The sequence below is a fragment of the Xiphophorus hellerii genome, chromosome 6 (genome assembly GCF_003331165.1).
Source record: "Xiphophorus hellerii strain 12219 chromosome 6, Xiphophorus_hellerii-4.1, whole genome shotgun sequence".
Taxonomy (NCBI): domain Eukaryota; kingdom Metazoa; phylum Chordata; class Actinopteri; order Cyprinodontiformes; family Poeciliidae; genus Xiphophorus; species Xiphophorus hellerii.
Genome location: NC_045677.1, coordinates 17,965,060 through 17,984,611, shown reverse-complemented (window position 1 = coordinate 17,984,611; position 19,552 = coordinate 17,965,060). Strand labels below are relative to the sequence as shown.

The 19,552-nt window shown below is 36.0% G+C and overlaps 1 protein-coding gene across 2 annotated transcripts in view; it reads left to right on the top strand.

Annotated features, from left to right (window-relative positions):
- Window positions 1-8,332: 8,332 nt before the first annotated feature.
- LOC116722287 (uncharacterized) overlaps window positions 8,333-19,552 on the top strand; it is a 31,807-nt gene continuing 20,587 nt past the window's right edge. Inside the window, exons 1-2 of one of the 2 annotated variants that reach the window (XM_032566512.1) lie at window positions 8,333-8,492; window positions 9,483-9,657. In XM_032566512.1, coding sequence (XP_032422403.1) covers window positions 8,403-8,492; window positions 9,483-9,657 — 265 coding nt within the window. In that variant the 5' untranslated portion in view covers window positions 8,333-8,402. The remainder of the gene's footprint in view (window positions 8,493-9,482; window positions 9,658-19,552) is intronic. The other variant, XM_032566513.1, reaches the window with a different exon arrangement.

Sequence of the window (19,552 nt, the reverse complement as noted above, 5' to 3'; positions counted from 1 at the left end):
CACACAGGAAATTCATAACGTTTTTGTTTTTTTGCTTTTCAAGTGGCGGCATTGGTGTTAACATATTATTCTTGGGAAATTTTATTAAACTTTTTTATTTAAATAAAATTAGTCACATGTTTTCAGAGTTTTCTGAAAGGAGGCAAAAATATAAAATAAATATATATTATTAAGTAAGAATAAAAATTTTGTTGAGGTCTCACCCATAAACCTGCACTCATCTCTTGCACAGACATATTCGGTAAATAAAATATTTTCCGATGAGGCACGTTCGTCCGATTGAAAGTACTGTTTGAAAATAACCTTTAAGCAGGTTCTTTTCATCAAGGCCAGATTTCCAGATTAAAAATGTTGTTTTGTTTATTGCTCAGATGTAATATTCCAATATTAAATGATTGTGTTTTATTAATACAGTAAGAGAAGAATCATAATAAAGGTTTGAAAAGTCTTTGCGTAAGTAATCTATATGTTTTATTTAGTGAAATAAATGAACTTTTCAAGATTATTCTAAATTATTGAATCTGACTGTATATTATGCATATGTGTCCACCAGCAGACAAGTTACAGAAAAAGGTCCCTAAAGAATTTTTAGTCCTCCTTATAAAGACCATCAATAAACCATTCATGTATTTTTATTGTTTAGGTATCCTGTTTTAGGATCTAATATATTTGATAAATAATTACATATTGTCCACAATTATTATTATTATTATTATTATTATTATTATTATTATTATTATTATTATTATTATTATTATTATTATTATTATTCACGATTAACTTGAAATGTGTCTATATTACTTTAGCATATACTGTAAGTATGTATACAGAATGAAATTATGGATATATAATATAATTAAAAAAATAATTGAAAATTTAAATTCATTTAATCATCATTTTCTAGTTTATTTACTTAGATATTATTTCTATCTGTATTATGAAAATGTATATATTTAAAAATCTTTTAATTGGACAGTTGGAATGAGAATTAATTAAATACCCCCAAAAATGGTTGTTAAATAAACTTAAATATGATCTCAAAACTGATTGTATGACCCTCTTATCAATATAATTCTATGCAAAAGCTGAATATTTTGTTAGCATTAAAAATTAAGATGCATGAACTGTATTTTAAACAATAGCAGATCTATCACAAATGTATGTGCAGTTCATAACTAGATTTTATAACTAAAATTGAGTTATAATACAATAAAAAACATAAACATAAAAAAACAACAGAATGTTGTCTTTACATGCAGTTTCAAATAAAATGTAAAATAAAAACTATTTTGCTGTTTTATCAGAAGGGAGATGGCCCAAATGTTCATGTACTTTTTCAGGATTCTTTAAATCACAGTTGTAGCAGAAAAGTATTTCATTGTGTAACACCTTTAGTTAAAAATGTTTTAACTGTAATCACCCAGAAGAACTATAAAAGAAGTGTAAGTCTTAATATTGCCCTTCTCTCAGTTCTTAAAATATACTTTCCAAACCATGAGTGAGTAACATTAAACTGACTTCAAAGAGTAAGTAACATTAAACATACCTGAATATGTATTTAAAAGTGACCAAATGCTGACAAATGCATGAAAATACAATTTTAGAAGAAGTTTTAAGAATAAAAATCTGATCTCAAAACACTTTCAAAAGAAACCCTGACAGTCTTGACAATTTATCATCAAGAAAACTTTTTGTCTCTGAAAGTAGTTTATAGTCTAATAGCTCTATTGCGATTTCTTGTTTTTTAACTTATCACCTATGACATCTACACACTCAGACAGGGACACATATAAATATATATGTACTGTACAGTATTTAAATAATGAACTTTAAATATTGGTCAGATTTTGTGCTATATTTGGGAAAAAGGTTAGAAAACACACCAGGTATCGTCATAATCCCTAGGATGAACTTCTAAACCCTGTTCTATACAGTTAATAATTACTATCATTCTGAGCTATTATAGTTGTAGATTAATGCCAAAGCTAAATATCAGATTCTTTTAATGCTAGCTTTATAACCTGTCATTTGAAGTGTTTTTTGTTTACATAAATAAATACTTGACTTCAATGCATGTTCAATAAAATGAAACAATTCTGCTATTTCAAAATGAAGAGCATTTTACTGCTACCCATGTAGTTTTATATTCTTATCACAGTTGTAGGAGAAATGTCTCTTCCATACTTCTGAAAAACTATTAAATAACACAACACTGAGTTCCTATCAACATGATTTAATGTGAAATCCGAACATTAATTCCAAGAAGGAAGTACACCTGAAGTTTTCTCCTTTTTATTTTTATTTATTTATTTTGTTTGGAGATGAGCAGATCTATCACAAACATACTTTACAGTATTATGACAGGTATTCTCAGGCAGCTTTCAGACTCCTCCAGATGAAACACAAAGACACAATGAAAAGCCTTCTCTTTGCTTGTCAACGCCTCCTGAAGGCACTAAATTAAGATTTAGATGAGTAAATGCGAAATTCAAAAACGATGTCAGACTATTCGCAGAGATTCTCTTCCAGTCTGAGATGGTGGCCTTTGTCACTGATAAATTCTCTGTTTGAAGATAATGCACAAGTTGCATTCGATATTCCAATATCAGCGACCGTATTTGCAGATAGATGGCACTGCAAATAAACAAGCATTATTCGCGGTGTAAATATATGCATGAACTTCAAATGATGGATAAATGAAAAATAAATAGGAAAGCCTTAACATAACAGTTATATTTTTGAAATCTAAATGGAGCGAGTGTGTTGAAGAAGAGCCAGGAGGCATTTAGGCTGAAACTGCAAACCAAGGAGTAAATCGACTTAATGCCATCACATTTCCACCCCATTCATGCCTAAGAAAAGGGTTCGGGAAAGAGATTAGGTTATATATCTGCTGTCAGGGACTGAAGAGACCAAGTAGAGAACTTCACCTAAACAGAACGATGATCAAACAGACATGCTTTAACAGACATGCTTCATAATCTCATCCGTTATTGTCCCCCCCCCACCCCCTCTCGCTGCCTTGACTACAGGTTCAGTGGCAAATCTGAGACAGGGGCAGATTAAATGTGTGATGAAATGTCTGAGAAATATGTGAGAATGCGCAATGTAAGAACGGTTGATTTTCTACCCACATAACGAACATAATCACTATTAGTAACACATATCTACATAAATATGATAATTCAAAATTTAGACACATTCATTGGGTTCAGATTGGAAATCAGAACCATCTGATGGCATAGTTTTATGGATAATTACTGCCACAGAGATAATGCAGCATGTGAAAGGAAAGCTTTGAGGTATCTCCACTCGCTGGGAAGAGAGAGTGCGTAGGTTTCAGTTGTGCATCTGAGCTGTACCCAAAAGGCAAATGTGTGGAAAGTTTGGTGACAAGCATCCAGGCGTGCGGTTAACAAGATTGCATCTGGTGAGTAGAAAGTGGAGGATATAGCCTTTACTGTGCGCTTAAAGAGCAAATTATTTTCACATTAAGTTCAATGGCGTCAGTAATCCGCCCAAATATAGACAGAACTATTTCATTTCCAGTGGAAAAATAATTATTCAAATACCCTGTAGTGCAAATCCCCTTAATTTAGTGCATGACACAGTTTTTGATTCCCCACCACAGAACAAAACGGAAAAGAATCCCAGCAAACATTAAAATCTGTTGTTTTATTTGGTAATCTGGCTGCTTACTGACAAGAAAATAATCAATACAAATAGTTCTGAAGTGTCTGAAAATAGACAGGCGATTTAAACTGTAACTAACAGCCATGCATTTTCCAGCTGCATTGCAGTGTTGAGGAAATGACACCAGCTTTGATGGGCTGTATAGCTTTTGAGATGAGCCTCTTTATGCCGCTTGCAGTTCCATTATGGCTTTGTTCGAAAGCTTGTTTACCTGCTGATAACATACACTGGTGGATTCAGGAGCACCGATCCAAAATCTGCTGCCAAAGTCACTCAAGTCTCATTGTACTGCAGGAGGAGAAGAATGAAATGTTTATGCGGAGGGGAATGCAAATGCTAAATGTGAAATCAAACTATGGGACCAATAAGGGATCAGAACAACTTTGCCAGGTTTTATTTTTAGCCCGGTTGCAAGGCTCGCTTTGTGGAACACTCTTCACTTTAGCCTCTGTGCATCCGCGCGCTTTGGTTCTTCCCTCAAACGTAGAAACATTATTCGAGCAAAAGCTAAAACTGTGCGATTATTTCTAAAAACGGGTTCAGCACAACAATCTTCCATCGAGCTTTGGATTAGTACAAAAAAGATCCAAAGTGACTGAAGGCAGCCTGAAAACGTACCTGTTTTTCTGTGATAACGCTTGATATCAAATCACCAGCAGATCAAAAACTGGTCATCCAGTCTCATTATTATACATCACTGAAATATTTTTGGATTTCGCTGTTAGGAAAAAAAAAAAAAATCTATGGTCTCAGGTCAGAGGAATCTCCCTTTAGTTTGCATATTAAAGGGGATTCGATAGACCCCTGTTAGCCACACATCCCCGTGCAGGCAGGTCTCCAGGGGGCCAGCACGGCCCCACAGACGGGAAACTAGGGGGCCAGGTGACCCTGTCTCTGAGGTTAGCAGGAAACACTAAAGAGGGATGGGCAGGGAGCTGAGGAGCCACTGAGTGCGACTGTGCAAGGCTGGTGATGGCAGCTGTCAATGGTTTGGAAGGAGAAGCAGACAGATTGTGCGTTCTGTTGGTGCAGCCAGTTCGCCACCTGGCAGGCTTTTCCTTGTTAGAACTTCTTGCTGTTTCTGTTCTCATCAGAGGAATGATTTTCCTCTTATCCTCTGTGTTCAGGGGAAGTTAAATTTGTTAAAATGTTTAATAATGTTTAGTTAAATTGTACATACAAAGAGCGTTATGTGCGATGCATAAAACTGCTGCTACTTTTGCAATGGGTCCCAAAAGCTATAAGTAAGGTATGTAAGAGTACATGTTTTTCTTTTTGCCTAATTAACTACAGTGAATAATCAAATTAATTTAAACTATGTTCATTTAAAGAATCCCTTTGTAATCTTGAGCCCTGCATTACATTAGTTATGAGTTCTATAAGAATAATAGTGTTTTTGAAGGGGTAGGATTTGCTTAAAAAAATAATCTGTAACTTTCCAATCCCATCATAGCCATAAATACTGCTCTATGTTGTTCAGTTGTTATGAAAAAGCGCAAGCAGAAAGCATGAACAGCTTAAAAGTACATTTCAAAAAATCACATTTGGCAGTCAGTCCTTGTTCCAACAGGATTAAAAAAAAAAGTCTTTCATTTGATATAAATATATGCAAAGAGAGTGGTGTGGTGATCTGGGTGCCAGAGGTGGCGCTTTACTCTGGATATTCTGGCTTGGGCCTGTAAGGGACATAAATTAACATGAATTAACACATGCATGCAATAAGAAAATAATTAATTCAAGTTATCAGTCACCTTTTCCATTCCAGGAATCTGATTGACAAGATAAAGTAATGTGCAAACTGCTTTTCAAAGCTAACAGCCTGGAGCACCCCTCCTATTAGTTAGTCATTCCCTCAGTATCACACCCGGAATCTGTCATTTCACAATTTTCTCCTATAATGCATATGTGCCGCTCTCACCACTCCACTACAGCAACTGCCATCTAACAAGTTGACACAGAGAATGATACAATTCACGTCCAGTATTCAGTTCCATATACAGCAGGCATCTGAGGCAGACGGGTCAAGAATATGGTACATTCTGTTCCCTCTCAAAATTGCTTTTCAGGACTCTCAAGGAGATGGTTAAACATCCCATTTTATCCTCTAAATACAACTCAAAAGTCTAAAAGATTTAAAACTCTTGATTTTAGCTGGTTGTCCTGAAATTTTGCAACGCTGTCCTTAATAAGATTTAAGTCTGTCTAGTTATTTGAAATATTTGTGCTATCTCTAAAAGTCACTCCAGCACCTTCTGCGCCCCCACTAAAGATGTATAAACAACCTTTCAATGCATACATTTTTATGTCAGTGGCACTTAAATATATAGAAAAATCCAACATTAACTAGAACTGAACTGCATTTATTCTTTAGGGAAAATATTCACACATTAAGAAACAGTTATTTTTTTTTTTTTTTTTTTTAATAAAATCACAGTTGCTACAAATATTACCACCCCTTAAAAATTGTGCTAAAATAAAAACAACTAAGTATTTTTTATAATTTAGGTACTTGAAATAAGTATTCCACAACTTCCTGTTTCTTTGGGGAATAAACATGTAAAACCTTTCAAAACAGGAAATACTAAAGAACATTTACTGAGGCAGATAGGTGCTGATAATAATAAGGTATAAAATGTGTACAAGAAAATAGCTACTTTACTATACTTGCCCATATTTACAGACTAAGCATTAACAAACACATTAAAACAAGTGGAAGTGTGACAAACATCCTTTATAAGGAACTCAAGTTTATCCGACCACCCGTCTCAAGAAAGACAGTAAAAAAAAAAAAAAATCTCCAAACCTGCAGGAAAGAGTGACATCTTCAGGTCAGTTACTCAAAACTGTTCCCCTTAGAATATTTTACACATCTTTGCAAGTGGTACCAATAATTTTGAAGCATGCTAATAATAATGAGACAGCCTTAATTTAGCTACAAAGGTCCATTAAGACACAGCATCTCTCTTCCTAATAACTCATAGTCAGATGGCAGCACAGATAGAGAACTTTTTTTTTTAAGCTTAAAAATATGAAATACAAACCCTTCACCTACTTGAATCAATCGCTGTCAGTGACTAATTAAAACAATCGTTTCTTTAAGACAACCATTTGAAAATGGGAACAGAGAGTTTAAGGCTTAATTATTTCAAAATATGGGGCAATAAAAGAGAGAGTTTTACCAAACTCAGCTAACATTATTACTACATTTGAATTGATATGTGAAAAGATCTGAAATCTAAGTAGGTGAATTACCTAACAAGTAAAAAATACCCTAATAATACTACTTTGTCCTGCATCAAAGTAGTAATTAATTTACTCAATAAAAATAATGTCCACATACCTGAAATTTATTTATTCTATGTATATTATTATTCCTTGAAACTGGTTCTAAATGTTGGGTTTAACGTCTCATGGGGAGGGAGTGTCTATTCTGAGTTTGGACACAAACCTTTTGTGGAAGCATTTGTTTTGTCAAGTTTCAGTGCTTCACAGAAATACAGCAGGTAGAAACAGAGGTGTGAGTATTGCTATCTTTTGGTTTATTTTCATGGTTTGGCATGATTTTATGTAAACATGATGCTTCTTTCTCCTTAGATATACCAAGCTATTCAGTGTGTGCAGATAATTTGTCGTTAGATTGTTTCATGTTCTAGTGGTGTTACCTGCTTATTTACCTTGTAAGCACTTGGCTACAGGGAATTATGTTCAAAAGGTTGGATGCTATCAACAGTGTTGGAGTAACTAAAACCGAAACATACATGTATTAATTACTGGTAGTTCTATATATGAAGAGCAAATAAACTGAGCTTTCAGACTGTGTGTGAGGTTGTGGATGGAGAGTCTGTAGCAACAGTCATGCGACAGCAAACAAAAGACTAATTACATTTAATGGACAGTGTAGGGGCAACCAGATAAACACAAATAAAATCCACATGGCACAATATGTCATCAGCAAAACATTAGCTGAATCAACTTATTTACAAAATTATCATCAGTGTATGGTGCACAGCATGTTTTGTATCCTGGTTATTATTTTTCACCAATTTATGATAACAGTCCTCCTATAGCTAATATTCAATAACAGATGATAAAAAATGTAGTCGTCAGATCAAAATTAATGTTGAAGTTAGTTTTTAAGTTGGAGCATAATTTTCCCTGATGCAATTTGTCAGACTAGCTGGTTTGGCTTCTTCATGTGAACCAGTTAGCTTAGAAAATAGAAAGTAAGTTATTTTCTATTCAGCTGGAACAATAAAAAATAGGTTTCAGTTATTGTAAAGTACCCATGTGTGTTTTTATGGTTCAACATTAAACCGACTGAGAAGACTGAGGTAGGAAAGGCTTTAATTCAGACAGCAGACATGTCTGATGTTGTGTATAAATGAGATAAAAATGCTCTAGAAGAGGACAGAGTGTACAAAAGTTGTTCTGTTGCCTGAATGTGGTGTCAGCCGGTCCCAGTCCCTGCGGCTCTCACCGCGTACTGTTCAGGCCTGACGGGAAGCTGACTGCAGCTCAGGACATGGCCTCGTTTGTTCACGGCTCCCCCACCACTCCCCTTCACTCTCCAGCCCTACCCCTGTGAAAAGAGTTATGCTGTCTGTTTTGAATGGACAGCGTTTTTCTTTGTGTGGCCGATCAAAACAGAGGGCAAAGTTAGTCAGCAAGTTGCATAGCTTCTGCATTCTGGTTCTTCAAGCCTCTTTTGTATGAAGTTTAGCACAATGTTTTACACTGTGTTTGACCTGAATGGCATGTTGGAGGTAGGAGCTCTCTTCCAAACTACAAAACAGAAAGAGGTAGAAAGTGGTTTTCTTTTGTTATCTGATTAAACTAAGTCAGGCTTTTATGGTATGGGGAAATAAATGTAATGGTAAAATGTGGGGTGGGGGTAAAAAGTCTTGGCTATAATGCAGAAAATTACAAAGTGCAGGATTTCTGAAATATTTATATGCTTTTATCTGATCTATTTCCTAGCCACAAGGTATTTGCCTGAGAATTCCTGGCACTTTTCATATTACCTGAAGGCAAATGGTGTATAGATTTATACAAGTTATTTACAACAACAGCCAAGCCATTCCTCTGGAAACTAGGCTGCAGATCAAAGGATTGTTTTGATCTCTACTTAGCATATTTGTTTAACCTAGCCAGTGATTCTGAAAAGTGCACAAGCTTTTTGGTGATATGCAGAGCACCCTTTATCCGTCTTTTTCTTCTGTTAGCTGCGGATTTAAGTACTTTCTGTATTTAGGAGACAACTGGATTTGCCAGCTTTTGAAATTTAGTTGCCCACTGCTAGCAGTCTTGGCACTCAGAAATAGATAACTAGGTATGTTCCTCTGCTAATCCTGATCGGCCTTGTAATAGTATTTGTGGACTGTAGAGCACTCAATTAGGGCATAATGTGCTATTTTTATTTCCTTTAAGTTGGATTAAATGTGAAAACATGTTTGGGTTTTTTTTTCTATTTCCATCTACTACGTACTGTGTTTTTGTACTTTGCAAAGTATTGTTTTATACAGTTTCAATCAGGACGAGTCTCTCAGCACTGAATTGAAAAATGTCAGGAGAGGAAAACAATGTCCAAGCGCTCTCTAACAAAAACATGCCAGGGCAATCAGGAAATTTTCTGGAATGCTTAAGAGAATGCATATGCACACAATGCCCTAATTCTCTTTTACTTTGGGTTTGGGAAAGATGAGCCCAGGTTTACTGAGAGCCAAAAAAGGGGGCAGATGGCTCACAAGAGGGATAAACCTGGGAAGTCATGCTGTAAATGTGTTTTACAGAAAACAATGAAAGGAGCGGACAAAGCGATTGTGGCAAAGTCCTTTGGAAAATGGAAAAGCAGCTCTCTAAGGTCCAGGACCATGGAGAAGCCGGATGAGCCTTCTGAGGAGAGTAAGAAGGCGAACCTTTCCAACTGCACCTGTGAAGACCCCCAACTCGCCAAGAAACCAGTTGGTAAAGAGTACCTTATTTCTTATTTCGAGTTTGGCCAAACTACCGAATCACCTGGCTATTTTTTTTTTCTTGTGACAATTTTAATTATTACTGTGTTGAGATTTTATTTTATTTTTTTGCTTTGACTCTTTGGCCTGCCATATCCGGTGCACAAACAAACCACATTGTTGGGCAGGAGAATTCCTTTTGAGGGAAAGTGTGTCTCCGATGATACAGTGTTGCCAGAAAAAGACAAAGCGAAAAATAGCAAACACAAAAACAGTCACAGGTGCATGGGAAAAAGAGAGGAGCGAGTGAATGGTCACTGCGGTCCCCAGGAGGTCTTTCAGTGTTAGCCAGTGCGGTGGGTGGACTTCTGACAAGGACGCTGGTTTGCAGCCAGGTGGAGTGTGTAACTGAGAATGCTCCTGTTTATTCCTTTCACATGCTAATGTGGCTCCTGTGTGACTTAGAAGCGGCAAAAAAGTTTTTCTTGGAGCGAACATTTTTGTTGCTCTTGTATCACAGCAGTGGTCTGATTCAAAGACTCAGGACTCCTTTTTATACGAGTTTGGGATTGTGCCAGGGAGAGAGATACACTATAACTGTGGTGTACAGAAAGGCATTGAAATGCATTGGTTGAATATTTGAAAAGTGCAAACAGGTGCAACCATTTAACCTTTCCAACAATATCATAGCATAATTAGTGTTAAAAGTATAATTAAAGGACCTGGAGTTTATTCTAGAGGCATTTTACTGGAACACGATACAGAATAGATCTTATGTGCCCAAGAGAACAACAAAGGCAAAACCAAAGAAAAAAAACAACTAAATATATGTATGCAAATATACATACATATAATATAGACAGTATATATATATATATATATATATATATATATATATATATATATATATATATATATATAGAGAGAGAGAGAGGGAGACAGGGAGAGAGATTTTTCTTTTCTTTTCATTTTTTTAATCCAATACTAACATTTGTGGAGCTGATCTCTAGTTTAAAAGAGGCTTGACAAGGGGAGGGCAACATTTGTAGCCCATGTCTACTATCCACTTTTGTGTCTTCCTTCCACTCAATTTTCTATTAATATGTTTTTATACAGAACTTTTGAACAAACAGCTTCTTCAGCAATGACTCACCTTGTGAAGGGTGTCGGGGACATCTTCTGGACTTCTGTTAAGTCATCGGTTTTCCCCATGGCTGTGTAGCCTACTCACCCAGATTAACTTATTGTAAAATGGGCGTGAAGTGATTCAAGGGAAATTAAACAGGTGTAATGTGTCAACTCAGAGGGAGAGGTGAAAGTCATGCTGCTGAATTCTTAACAACTTGGAGTTGACTCAAAAATGACTTGTTGATTTAAAGAAGAGTTATTCTCAATACCCACCTTTGTTCTCCTGCTACAAAAAAAACAACCCCCCTAAAAAAAAAACTGTTAGATCTTACACCTTTGTTTTAATTTTTGTGTTAATACTGTCAATCTTTGGTTCAGATTTTCTTTGGTTAAAGTACTGCTCTGATGAATATGTAGATGACATACATCACAAAAAATTAGCTCTGGTCTTGTCTATGTCTGGCATCACCCCTTTTCTTTTCTTTTACATTACATTTTTGTTTTGTTCTTTTCTCTTTTTTGAAGAATTTAATCTCCTGTGTTAAGGCAACATATGTATTTCAGAATGTTTAAATAACAAAAACTAACCTGTACTAAATTCTGCATGCAAACCCGAATAAAACACACACCCCTGTGTGGCAAAATCAGCATAGTGGACTATTTGGGTGAAATAAAATTGCAATGTAATACTTAAAAGTTCAATGTGTTGCCACACAAATGCACTAATAACCTTGTTTTCACAATGTGGTATCAGTATGCCTGTATTCTTACAGTACGTGCTCTACATCGATTAACATACGGTATAATTGAGGAGCACACTAAAGTAATACGGCCTCACACCAGGGGTCTTTCCATACCTTGTTGTGCACAATCTGTAAACAGCTTCAAAGGCATTGCATCTGCCATCTGCACTTCTAGGAACTCTTCTGCATAGCCATTAAAACAAGCTGTCTCAAAGGACATCATTCGTATTTCAGCCTCAACCCTGAATTACTGTGTGTTCATTATAATTATAAGGGAGGAGTGTTGCCAGGCTAGTCCACAGAATGCCAGGTGCACACTTCCATAATCTACCATTTTAAACAACTCTGAGCATCAACAACAGTATCTCCATGCTATTCAGCCATTAGTTCTTGCTGGCGTTCACACTGGAACTCCATATCAGTCATTTGAGCACATTTTTTTTTTTTGTGTGTGTGTGTGTGTGCAGTAAAAGACATGCGGGGAAGAAAGTGCAACACTTTGTTGTGTTCCATTTTCCTAAGCCTGCTTAGGTTATGTGACTGAGCCATGCTGCTGTGTGAAATTTTTATCCCGATACTGGCACTGTATCCTTGTGAGGGAGTCTTGTAAAATAGGTTTACTTAGCGCCTTTGCTGGCATTTTCCGAAGATAGCAAATGCACACACACTGTCCATGATCGGATTAACTGTTCTACAAAAATGATGTAACTCTTTGTCTTTCTTGTGTGGCATAGGTTTCCCTGCTTAAGTTTAGTGGTCATCCGCAGGAGAATAGACACACTTGAAATCCAGTCACAGCATTATAATCCACATATTACAAATATAACAGTTGACAGGCTTGGTTAATCGCTCTTTGTCACACAAATTTGATGTGTGGCTGCCCAAAGTGAATCACTCTCCCCCCAAAAATTAGATTTTTTTATTTTTTTTTTCCCAGATGTACTCCCTGGAAACAAAACCAACAACCCGTAATTAACACAAATTCTGATTTGTAAGGCATTTAATTTTGAACTTTGCCTGGTGTTTCTCTGTCATGTTGTGATGTAAATTGCATGTGATAAGTGTGAAATATTTTTTAAGCATCCAATATAGTATAAAACATGCAATGCCAAGTACACAGAGAGGAGGAATTTGCACCTGAGGACATATAAGCTTTTCATTCAGAGCCACAAGGTGTGTCATGACTAAATGTAAATTGCACAAATTATGAGAGAAATCAGTTGAAAAATCTCAAAGAAATCTCACTTATTTACATTTTAATTACGACTATTACTTATTCTTATTTTTTTGGATGTGACCAAAGCGAGCCTGATTCCCCCCCTACACTAGAAAGAAGCAGCAAAATGACTGTTTTTCCACTGGAGGTTTAGATGCTTGTTTATCACTTTTAAATACCATCATCTTTGCTGAAATCCCCTCTCAAAAGAACCTTTCACTTGCTGGAATAAATTCAAATTAAAATTTAAATCCCTCTTTGCATTTCTTCAGCCTTTTTTAAAATAGCTGCCTCCTTTTAGAAAGCTGTTTATGTAGTGATCTGCTCATAATCCAGTTTGTTTCTCAACAGCGCAAAAAACACAGAAATCGTATTATCACTATCTTGGAGAGATGATGCGAGAAATCGGGAAGTATAAATGTCTGGATCTGTGGAAGTTTTCAAAGTTTTAAAGCTGGAGGAAAAAAAAAAATCCTCTCAATAATCTGGTCTGTAACACCATAATTTGACTTGCAAATACACAGAAAAATAAAGTGCATTGTGCTGCAGTATCCCAAAAACATTTTCCTCACCTTTTGCTTGTACAAAGATCACTCGGAGCTCACTCTATAAACACTTTTTGGCATGTTTCAGACAACATGAAGACAGCATTTGGCATCATGAAAGATGATGTATGACTGGGGGATTAACTCTTATCACAGACAAGTCACACAGCATCTCAGAAAACAAGTACTCTGATTCTTAAAAAGGGCCCCACCTTCCAATACACTGAGAAAAACAATATCTAATCAGAAAGGTAACAAATATAAACAGAAACAGCAGACAGCGCGCCGTGTTTTTTGATAACAACCAATTTCAGATGTAAAACAACACAGAAGAGGCCATACGGAAGTTTAACGCGCTCAAGCCAAATTAGATTTATTGTTTGGAAACAAATTATAATTGTGTATCTAGAAAGTTAACCAAGATCCTAAACAAAAGCAAATCAATGACCCGCCCCCATTAATCACTCAAAGGCGGCTACTTGTGCTGGAGAAACTTACTTCATAATCAATTTCTTTGTTTTGTTCAAAGGGCATTTGCATTTTGGTTTATGTCACAAAGCTTCCTGTATCTGGCGCAATCAGAAATGGCAAGCCATCCATGTTAATGGTGGTTTTTCTATTTATTCAAGAGCATATCTCCAAATACTCAAGATAATTTTAGCTTATTATACAAATATTTTGAGTGATAGGCTTAACTTTTTTTTTGAAGCCCCTTGTGCTTGTAGTGTCATAGAAAATCATATTTCCTTGAAGATGTCAAGCTAAGGCAATTTTTTTTATTATTTTATTTTACAGACTAATAATCTCCAATTCCCATATCTTATCTTTTTAGCAGTGAGGACCCCAGACAAAAATGCTTATTTTTAGTTGTGTCTAGACATACTATTATGGCCACCAAGGTCATTATCAAAGCACACATTACACACACCTGTTACCATTGTTTAGTTGCTCGTTTTTGGCCAAGCACCCAAGCTCCTATCTCCTCATTCATAGGCGTGTCTGCTGCATTGTGAGCCTGCCTGGGTAAAGGGGGAGGGTGCAGGGACCCCCAGAGACACCCAGATCTGCACCTCACCTCTCAATGACACAACAAAGTCAGCCTCTCGCTTATAAAAGAGAAGACACTGACTGACCAGCCAAGCATCGATTTGTTTAATGTAACCAATCAGATGCTCTTGGTTGAAGACGGTAATTGCAGGAAACCAGCTGTGACCCACTGCAGCTTGGATTCTTAAAATTAAGACCTGCAGTCAGAAGCCTTAGTTGGTATTCAAGTTCATAATGTCTTTCTCTGATTAGAAGGATCACAATTAAAGTCTCTGTTCTGTGAATTCCCTATATTGCTTTTAAGGTTTTTGAATCACCATCTTTAATCAAAAGCCTTTTACATAGACTCACCCAAAAAAGGAAAAGAGAAGACGCAATTACAAAGAACTATTGCCTTTTCATGGAAAAGGTAAATAAGTTAGACCCACATATAGGTGAACATATTCACATTTGCCTTGGTTTAAGATTCATAAGTTTAATTTTTACTTATACAGCACAATCTGAGTTAGATTTAAGAAGATGTGGCCACTTGGCTAGAGCCATTTACCCTTCCTTAGTTTCTTTGACACATACAAATTCAAATACATTGATAAGTTTGCATTGTCTTTCAATTCTCCTTAATAACTTTGGAGGTTTGTTCTTTGTCCCATATTTTATAAAACATAATCTGTGGCTTTTAGGTTGCAATGCAATGTTCTCACCTGAGAGCAATGAATAAATAATAGAAAACGTGACTCTTATCAAGGTAAAACAGTTTTAAACCTATCACTGGCAAGCAAAGGGAAGTTTTAGTTTGTTAAGTAACTGATTGCAGTTAGGTTGTCTACCTGAGTAGATAGCCCTACTAACTAGGCAGCTCTTATTTGTTTGTTTTACATGTTAATTTTTAAAGAACAGAACAGCAAGAATGCACAATAAACATTTGAAAACTGCCAAATTTAGCAAGTGTGTCTTTGCTTATGTCTTTGTATTAATTAATAAATTTCATAGATTACTTAATTCTTCTTATAGTAATGGGTCACTTTGTAGTTATTTTTCAGTTTTTATATAAAAAAAACCCCCAGAATTTAGATGAGACTATTTATCTTAATCTAAATACTGTGATGTAGTGAAGCCATAGGTATTTTTAGTAAAGTAAGACTCAAATGAGTGTGTCATAATGTAAAAGGACTCATAAGTTATCATATTTCATGGGACAATCAAGGTAAATACAATGTACCATGAAATTTAAAACAAAATAGGATACATTTAAACTAAATTATCCATTTCAGTTATTTTAATTGCCATAATTCATGAAAATACTAAACTTAGAAAATGTTTAAAAAATGATTTGTAGTGTTTTAAATAAATGGGTTAGAGACATTTTATTATATGTATGAAGTGGAACTAGGAAGAGACCGAATGGCAACAGGTGGACCTGAAATAGAAGTGTAAATCAGCAAAGAAGCAACTTGACCCGTAGCCTTTTTTTTAAAACATAGCTGTAGGTTGTAGTTTTACTGTTGTTTTTATTTTGGGCTGCTAAATGTAAGGAGTATCTATAATTGAATAATGGGTACAGACCAAAATCATTTTATTGGGTTTTAATGATCAGGTTTAAACAACGGAGTAGAAAAAGTCCAAAATTGAATCAAAGCATCTTCATACAACATTAAATAAATGTGTAGCAAGTTTGCCTATGGTCACATGCAATTTTCTTCCCAAAGGGGATTCCTGTGAACTGATCTAATCACTTCTGGTTTTAAGATGAAACATACTGACAGATAATGATTCCCATGAAAAATGCACTGTATTTTCAAAAGAAAATTCCCCGTCTGTTGACATTAACATAAATGTACTTCTACATCCTGGAGCCATATCAACATCAACGTGTACTTATGTTGGGCTCATCATATTTACATATGCAAATAGATATTCTTTTAAATGTAATTCAGCCCCTTTTATGCGACTTTGTGAGATGAACAAGCAGGCATCAAGTGGTTACACAATGAGGGTTCAGCAACACCAAGAAGAATCTGTCATTTTAGACCAAGGCTTGAAGCATCATAGCAGAAATTAACCACAGTTTGATAGAGATTTGTACACATCTGTCTCATTGAATGGCAGGGTGGATGTGCATTGTTATTTGGCTGCACGGGCTGCCATGCGAAATTAGTCATGTTTGCTTTGTCGAAATTACCGGGCGGCATGTTTTGAGTGAGAGGGTTCGCTGAAGTTGCGCCGCTGACATTTTGATCCCGTCGTGCATTAGAAGAATCGAGTTAAACATATTTGTGTAGGTTTCACAGGAGGAAGGTATAGTGCTCAAAAACAACAGGGTGCCGTGACACTTCGCTCTGCTTACATAATTTGCAGCAGAATGCAAAAAGCTTTTAGACACAGATGTGACCCATTGTAATACCTTTCTAAATGCAATCAAACACTTTCTACAAATATGAGCAGGACTTTTTAAATGTGAACCCTTGTTTGACATGTAATTTTGTCCAACCCACTCCTCTTTCATTTCTCCATCAGCTCTCTCCAGTTATGCCCACATTTTCAGCGGATGAAATAGCTCGACAAAACACTAGTTTATGTTGTGAGTCGGCTCTGAATGAGTTTTCCCTCTCGCTCTCTTTTTAGATTCGAACAGATGTTGGGGCTAAAAGAAAATGTAACATTTTGTAATGGCGTTGTTGTGTAGCCCTCAATATGTTATTCTCTCGCAGTGTGTCATGATTGCTTAACATAAGTTGATTTCTTTTGCCTCAAACAGTCCGGAACATGAAATAATCATCCCTCGAACAAGCTGCTTGTGAGATTGTCTGCGTTCACAGACAAAAAACATGTTATTTAATAAGATTCTTAGATAGATTATTCCTCACTTTGATGTGTTTGTACAGTTACAAGACACAAATGGTGGGAAAGAGGGTAAACTGGTGCACGTCTGCTCTCTTTGCATGTCTTTTTCACAGCATAGCGTGGATTGGCTCTCAAAGACAGTTAAAAATTAGACTTTTAAATGAGGCATTAAACAAGGTGATGATCAACTGCCAAACCTTAAGTAATGATATTCTCTGTCCTCAAGTCCCTGGCCTTGCATAACCAAGTGCACAAATCACAGAAAAAAAAAAAAGAACTGGAAATTCATTATTATCACATATTGTGTTCTCACGTCAGTCCCCTGAGGACAAGGGGTGGCAACGGTGGTGACAAGGGGGAGGAGGGGCATATCCCCAATAGAAATTCATGTTTGGGTGGCCCCTCACCATCAGCTGGGGGGATCTTGAAGAGGGGAGCTATCACTTATTTAAAACCCTGTGCCTCCCCTCTTTTGCAACCCCCACCTGACCCCACCCGCCACCCCCAGGCTCCACCCAGAAGTGTGGTTGCCTTTGTCATTGTAATCTGGCCCTGTTTGCTAAACGCTTCCACTGTTTACTCTCCGCCGTGGGGGTTTGTATGAACAGGAGTCAGCAGGATGCAGGGTGACATCACTTTTGGGTGGGGAGGTGTTACAAAAAAAAAAGAAGCTGCATTTGTGTTTTCTGCTTTTCCCCCTTGTTCTTTCTAGTCCTCCCTGTCCCTGTCCAGGCTTGTCGAACGCATCAACTAACCTGGGAAGGGGGGCTCAAGTGGCCTACGGGGACGAATTACACCTAATTACTTGCATAACCGCTGTGCAGGAGGGTTTGTGCAGTCACCAAAGAACGAACTCTTGCTTTTCAGTGGAACTTATAAGGTAAATGATTTAAACCTACAGCACATGCTAATAGTATATCCACATCTATGCTCATAGTCAGTAAATCAGATGTCTCGATGATTCTTGTTTGTCAGATTAAATGTAACTTCCAAAAATAACCTTCAAGCAGATGTTAAACATGATTACAGACCATATTTTGTTTTTTAAAAATAGTATCTATTTTATGTAATATTTTGATTTTAAATGACATGTTTTCAGTAGTTTTAAGTGGGAAAACATCATAACAGGAATATGATAATCCATCTGTGTGTAGCAGATATATATAATGTGTTCACTTTGTGATAAAGTTCCAAAAATAAATGAGCCTTTCAATAATATTCTTGTTTATTGAATGGGTCTGTATGCATGTGTATATGTTGGTTCAGGAGTTAAAGTTTATTCCAAGACATGTAATGTTTGCGATCAGGGTCGGATTTAAGAGGATGTAGCCCCCTGGGTTGGAGCCAGTTTTGCTGCCCTACTTGCCTTTCTTTTAGACATGCAAATGAAAATAGATTGCTAGTTTAAATGCACATAAACCCCAAGGTTTATATGCCTTTTTCAAATGAAAATAAGTTTTCTGTATTTGTTTTTTTTCTAAAAAGCTCTAAACATGTTTTAAAAGTTGTTTATAAACACAATATTATGATTTTCTTTTTCTTAATACACTTTCTTTTTTACCTAAATATTGTGATAACTATACCAGGCCTACATGTGGTGATATGCCATAATCACTGACTGTGAGCTTACGATTTGTCTTGTTATGTCGGATCTGCTTAGGTTCGAGAATGATGTTAGAGGTGGTGCTACGATGTCAGAATTTTTTTAATAGTTGCATTCTTTACATGACAATTTTTTAAATAAAGCTTTTCATGTCAACAGCTTCCATTCCTTTGAAATCAACATGTTTACAAAACCTCCATTTATAAGAATTTATTTCTTTTTGCACCTCCAGAACCCAGAGGCCCTAAAAGCCCTAAAAGTGTGGTGGTTATTTTTTCCCTTGATATTTTGTATCTTTCCAGTTTTGATGCTTTGCGATTACCTTTAAAGCTAACTATTAAAAGTTATTTTTTTTTTCTATGTATTAATGTTCATCTGCTATGAATATGTAATCATATGACTGCAAAAAAATTATGTCAACAGTGTCTTTAATGGTTGTTCACATAGTAATTATAATGTGACCACCATCAGATCCTAGTTCAAACAGTCTATGGCCCTGAAGTGTTCTGCATTAGTAGAAGAAAATGTGACATTACTATCAAAAAACATACTTATAGAAGTAAATATGAATGCTACATGTCAATACATGTGTCAGTTTTGAAATAACTGTGATATTTGAGCCAAAGAACTGTGGCTAGCTCCTTCAGTGATGTCTGCTGTCATGTTCAGAATTACCTTTATTTTGAAGAAGACTGACTTTATAGCAAGTTGTAGCATTATAGACGAGACAGTTTTTAGTCATATTTAAATGTTGTTCTGTGTAAATAAAGTTGCTCAATTGAAAC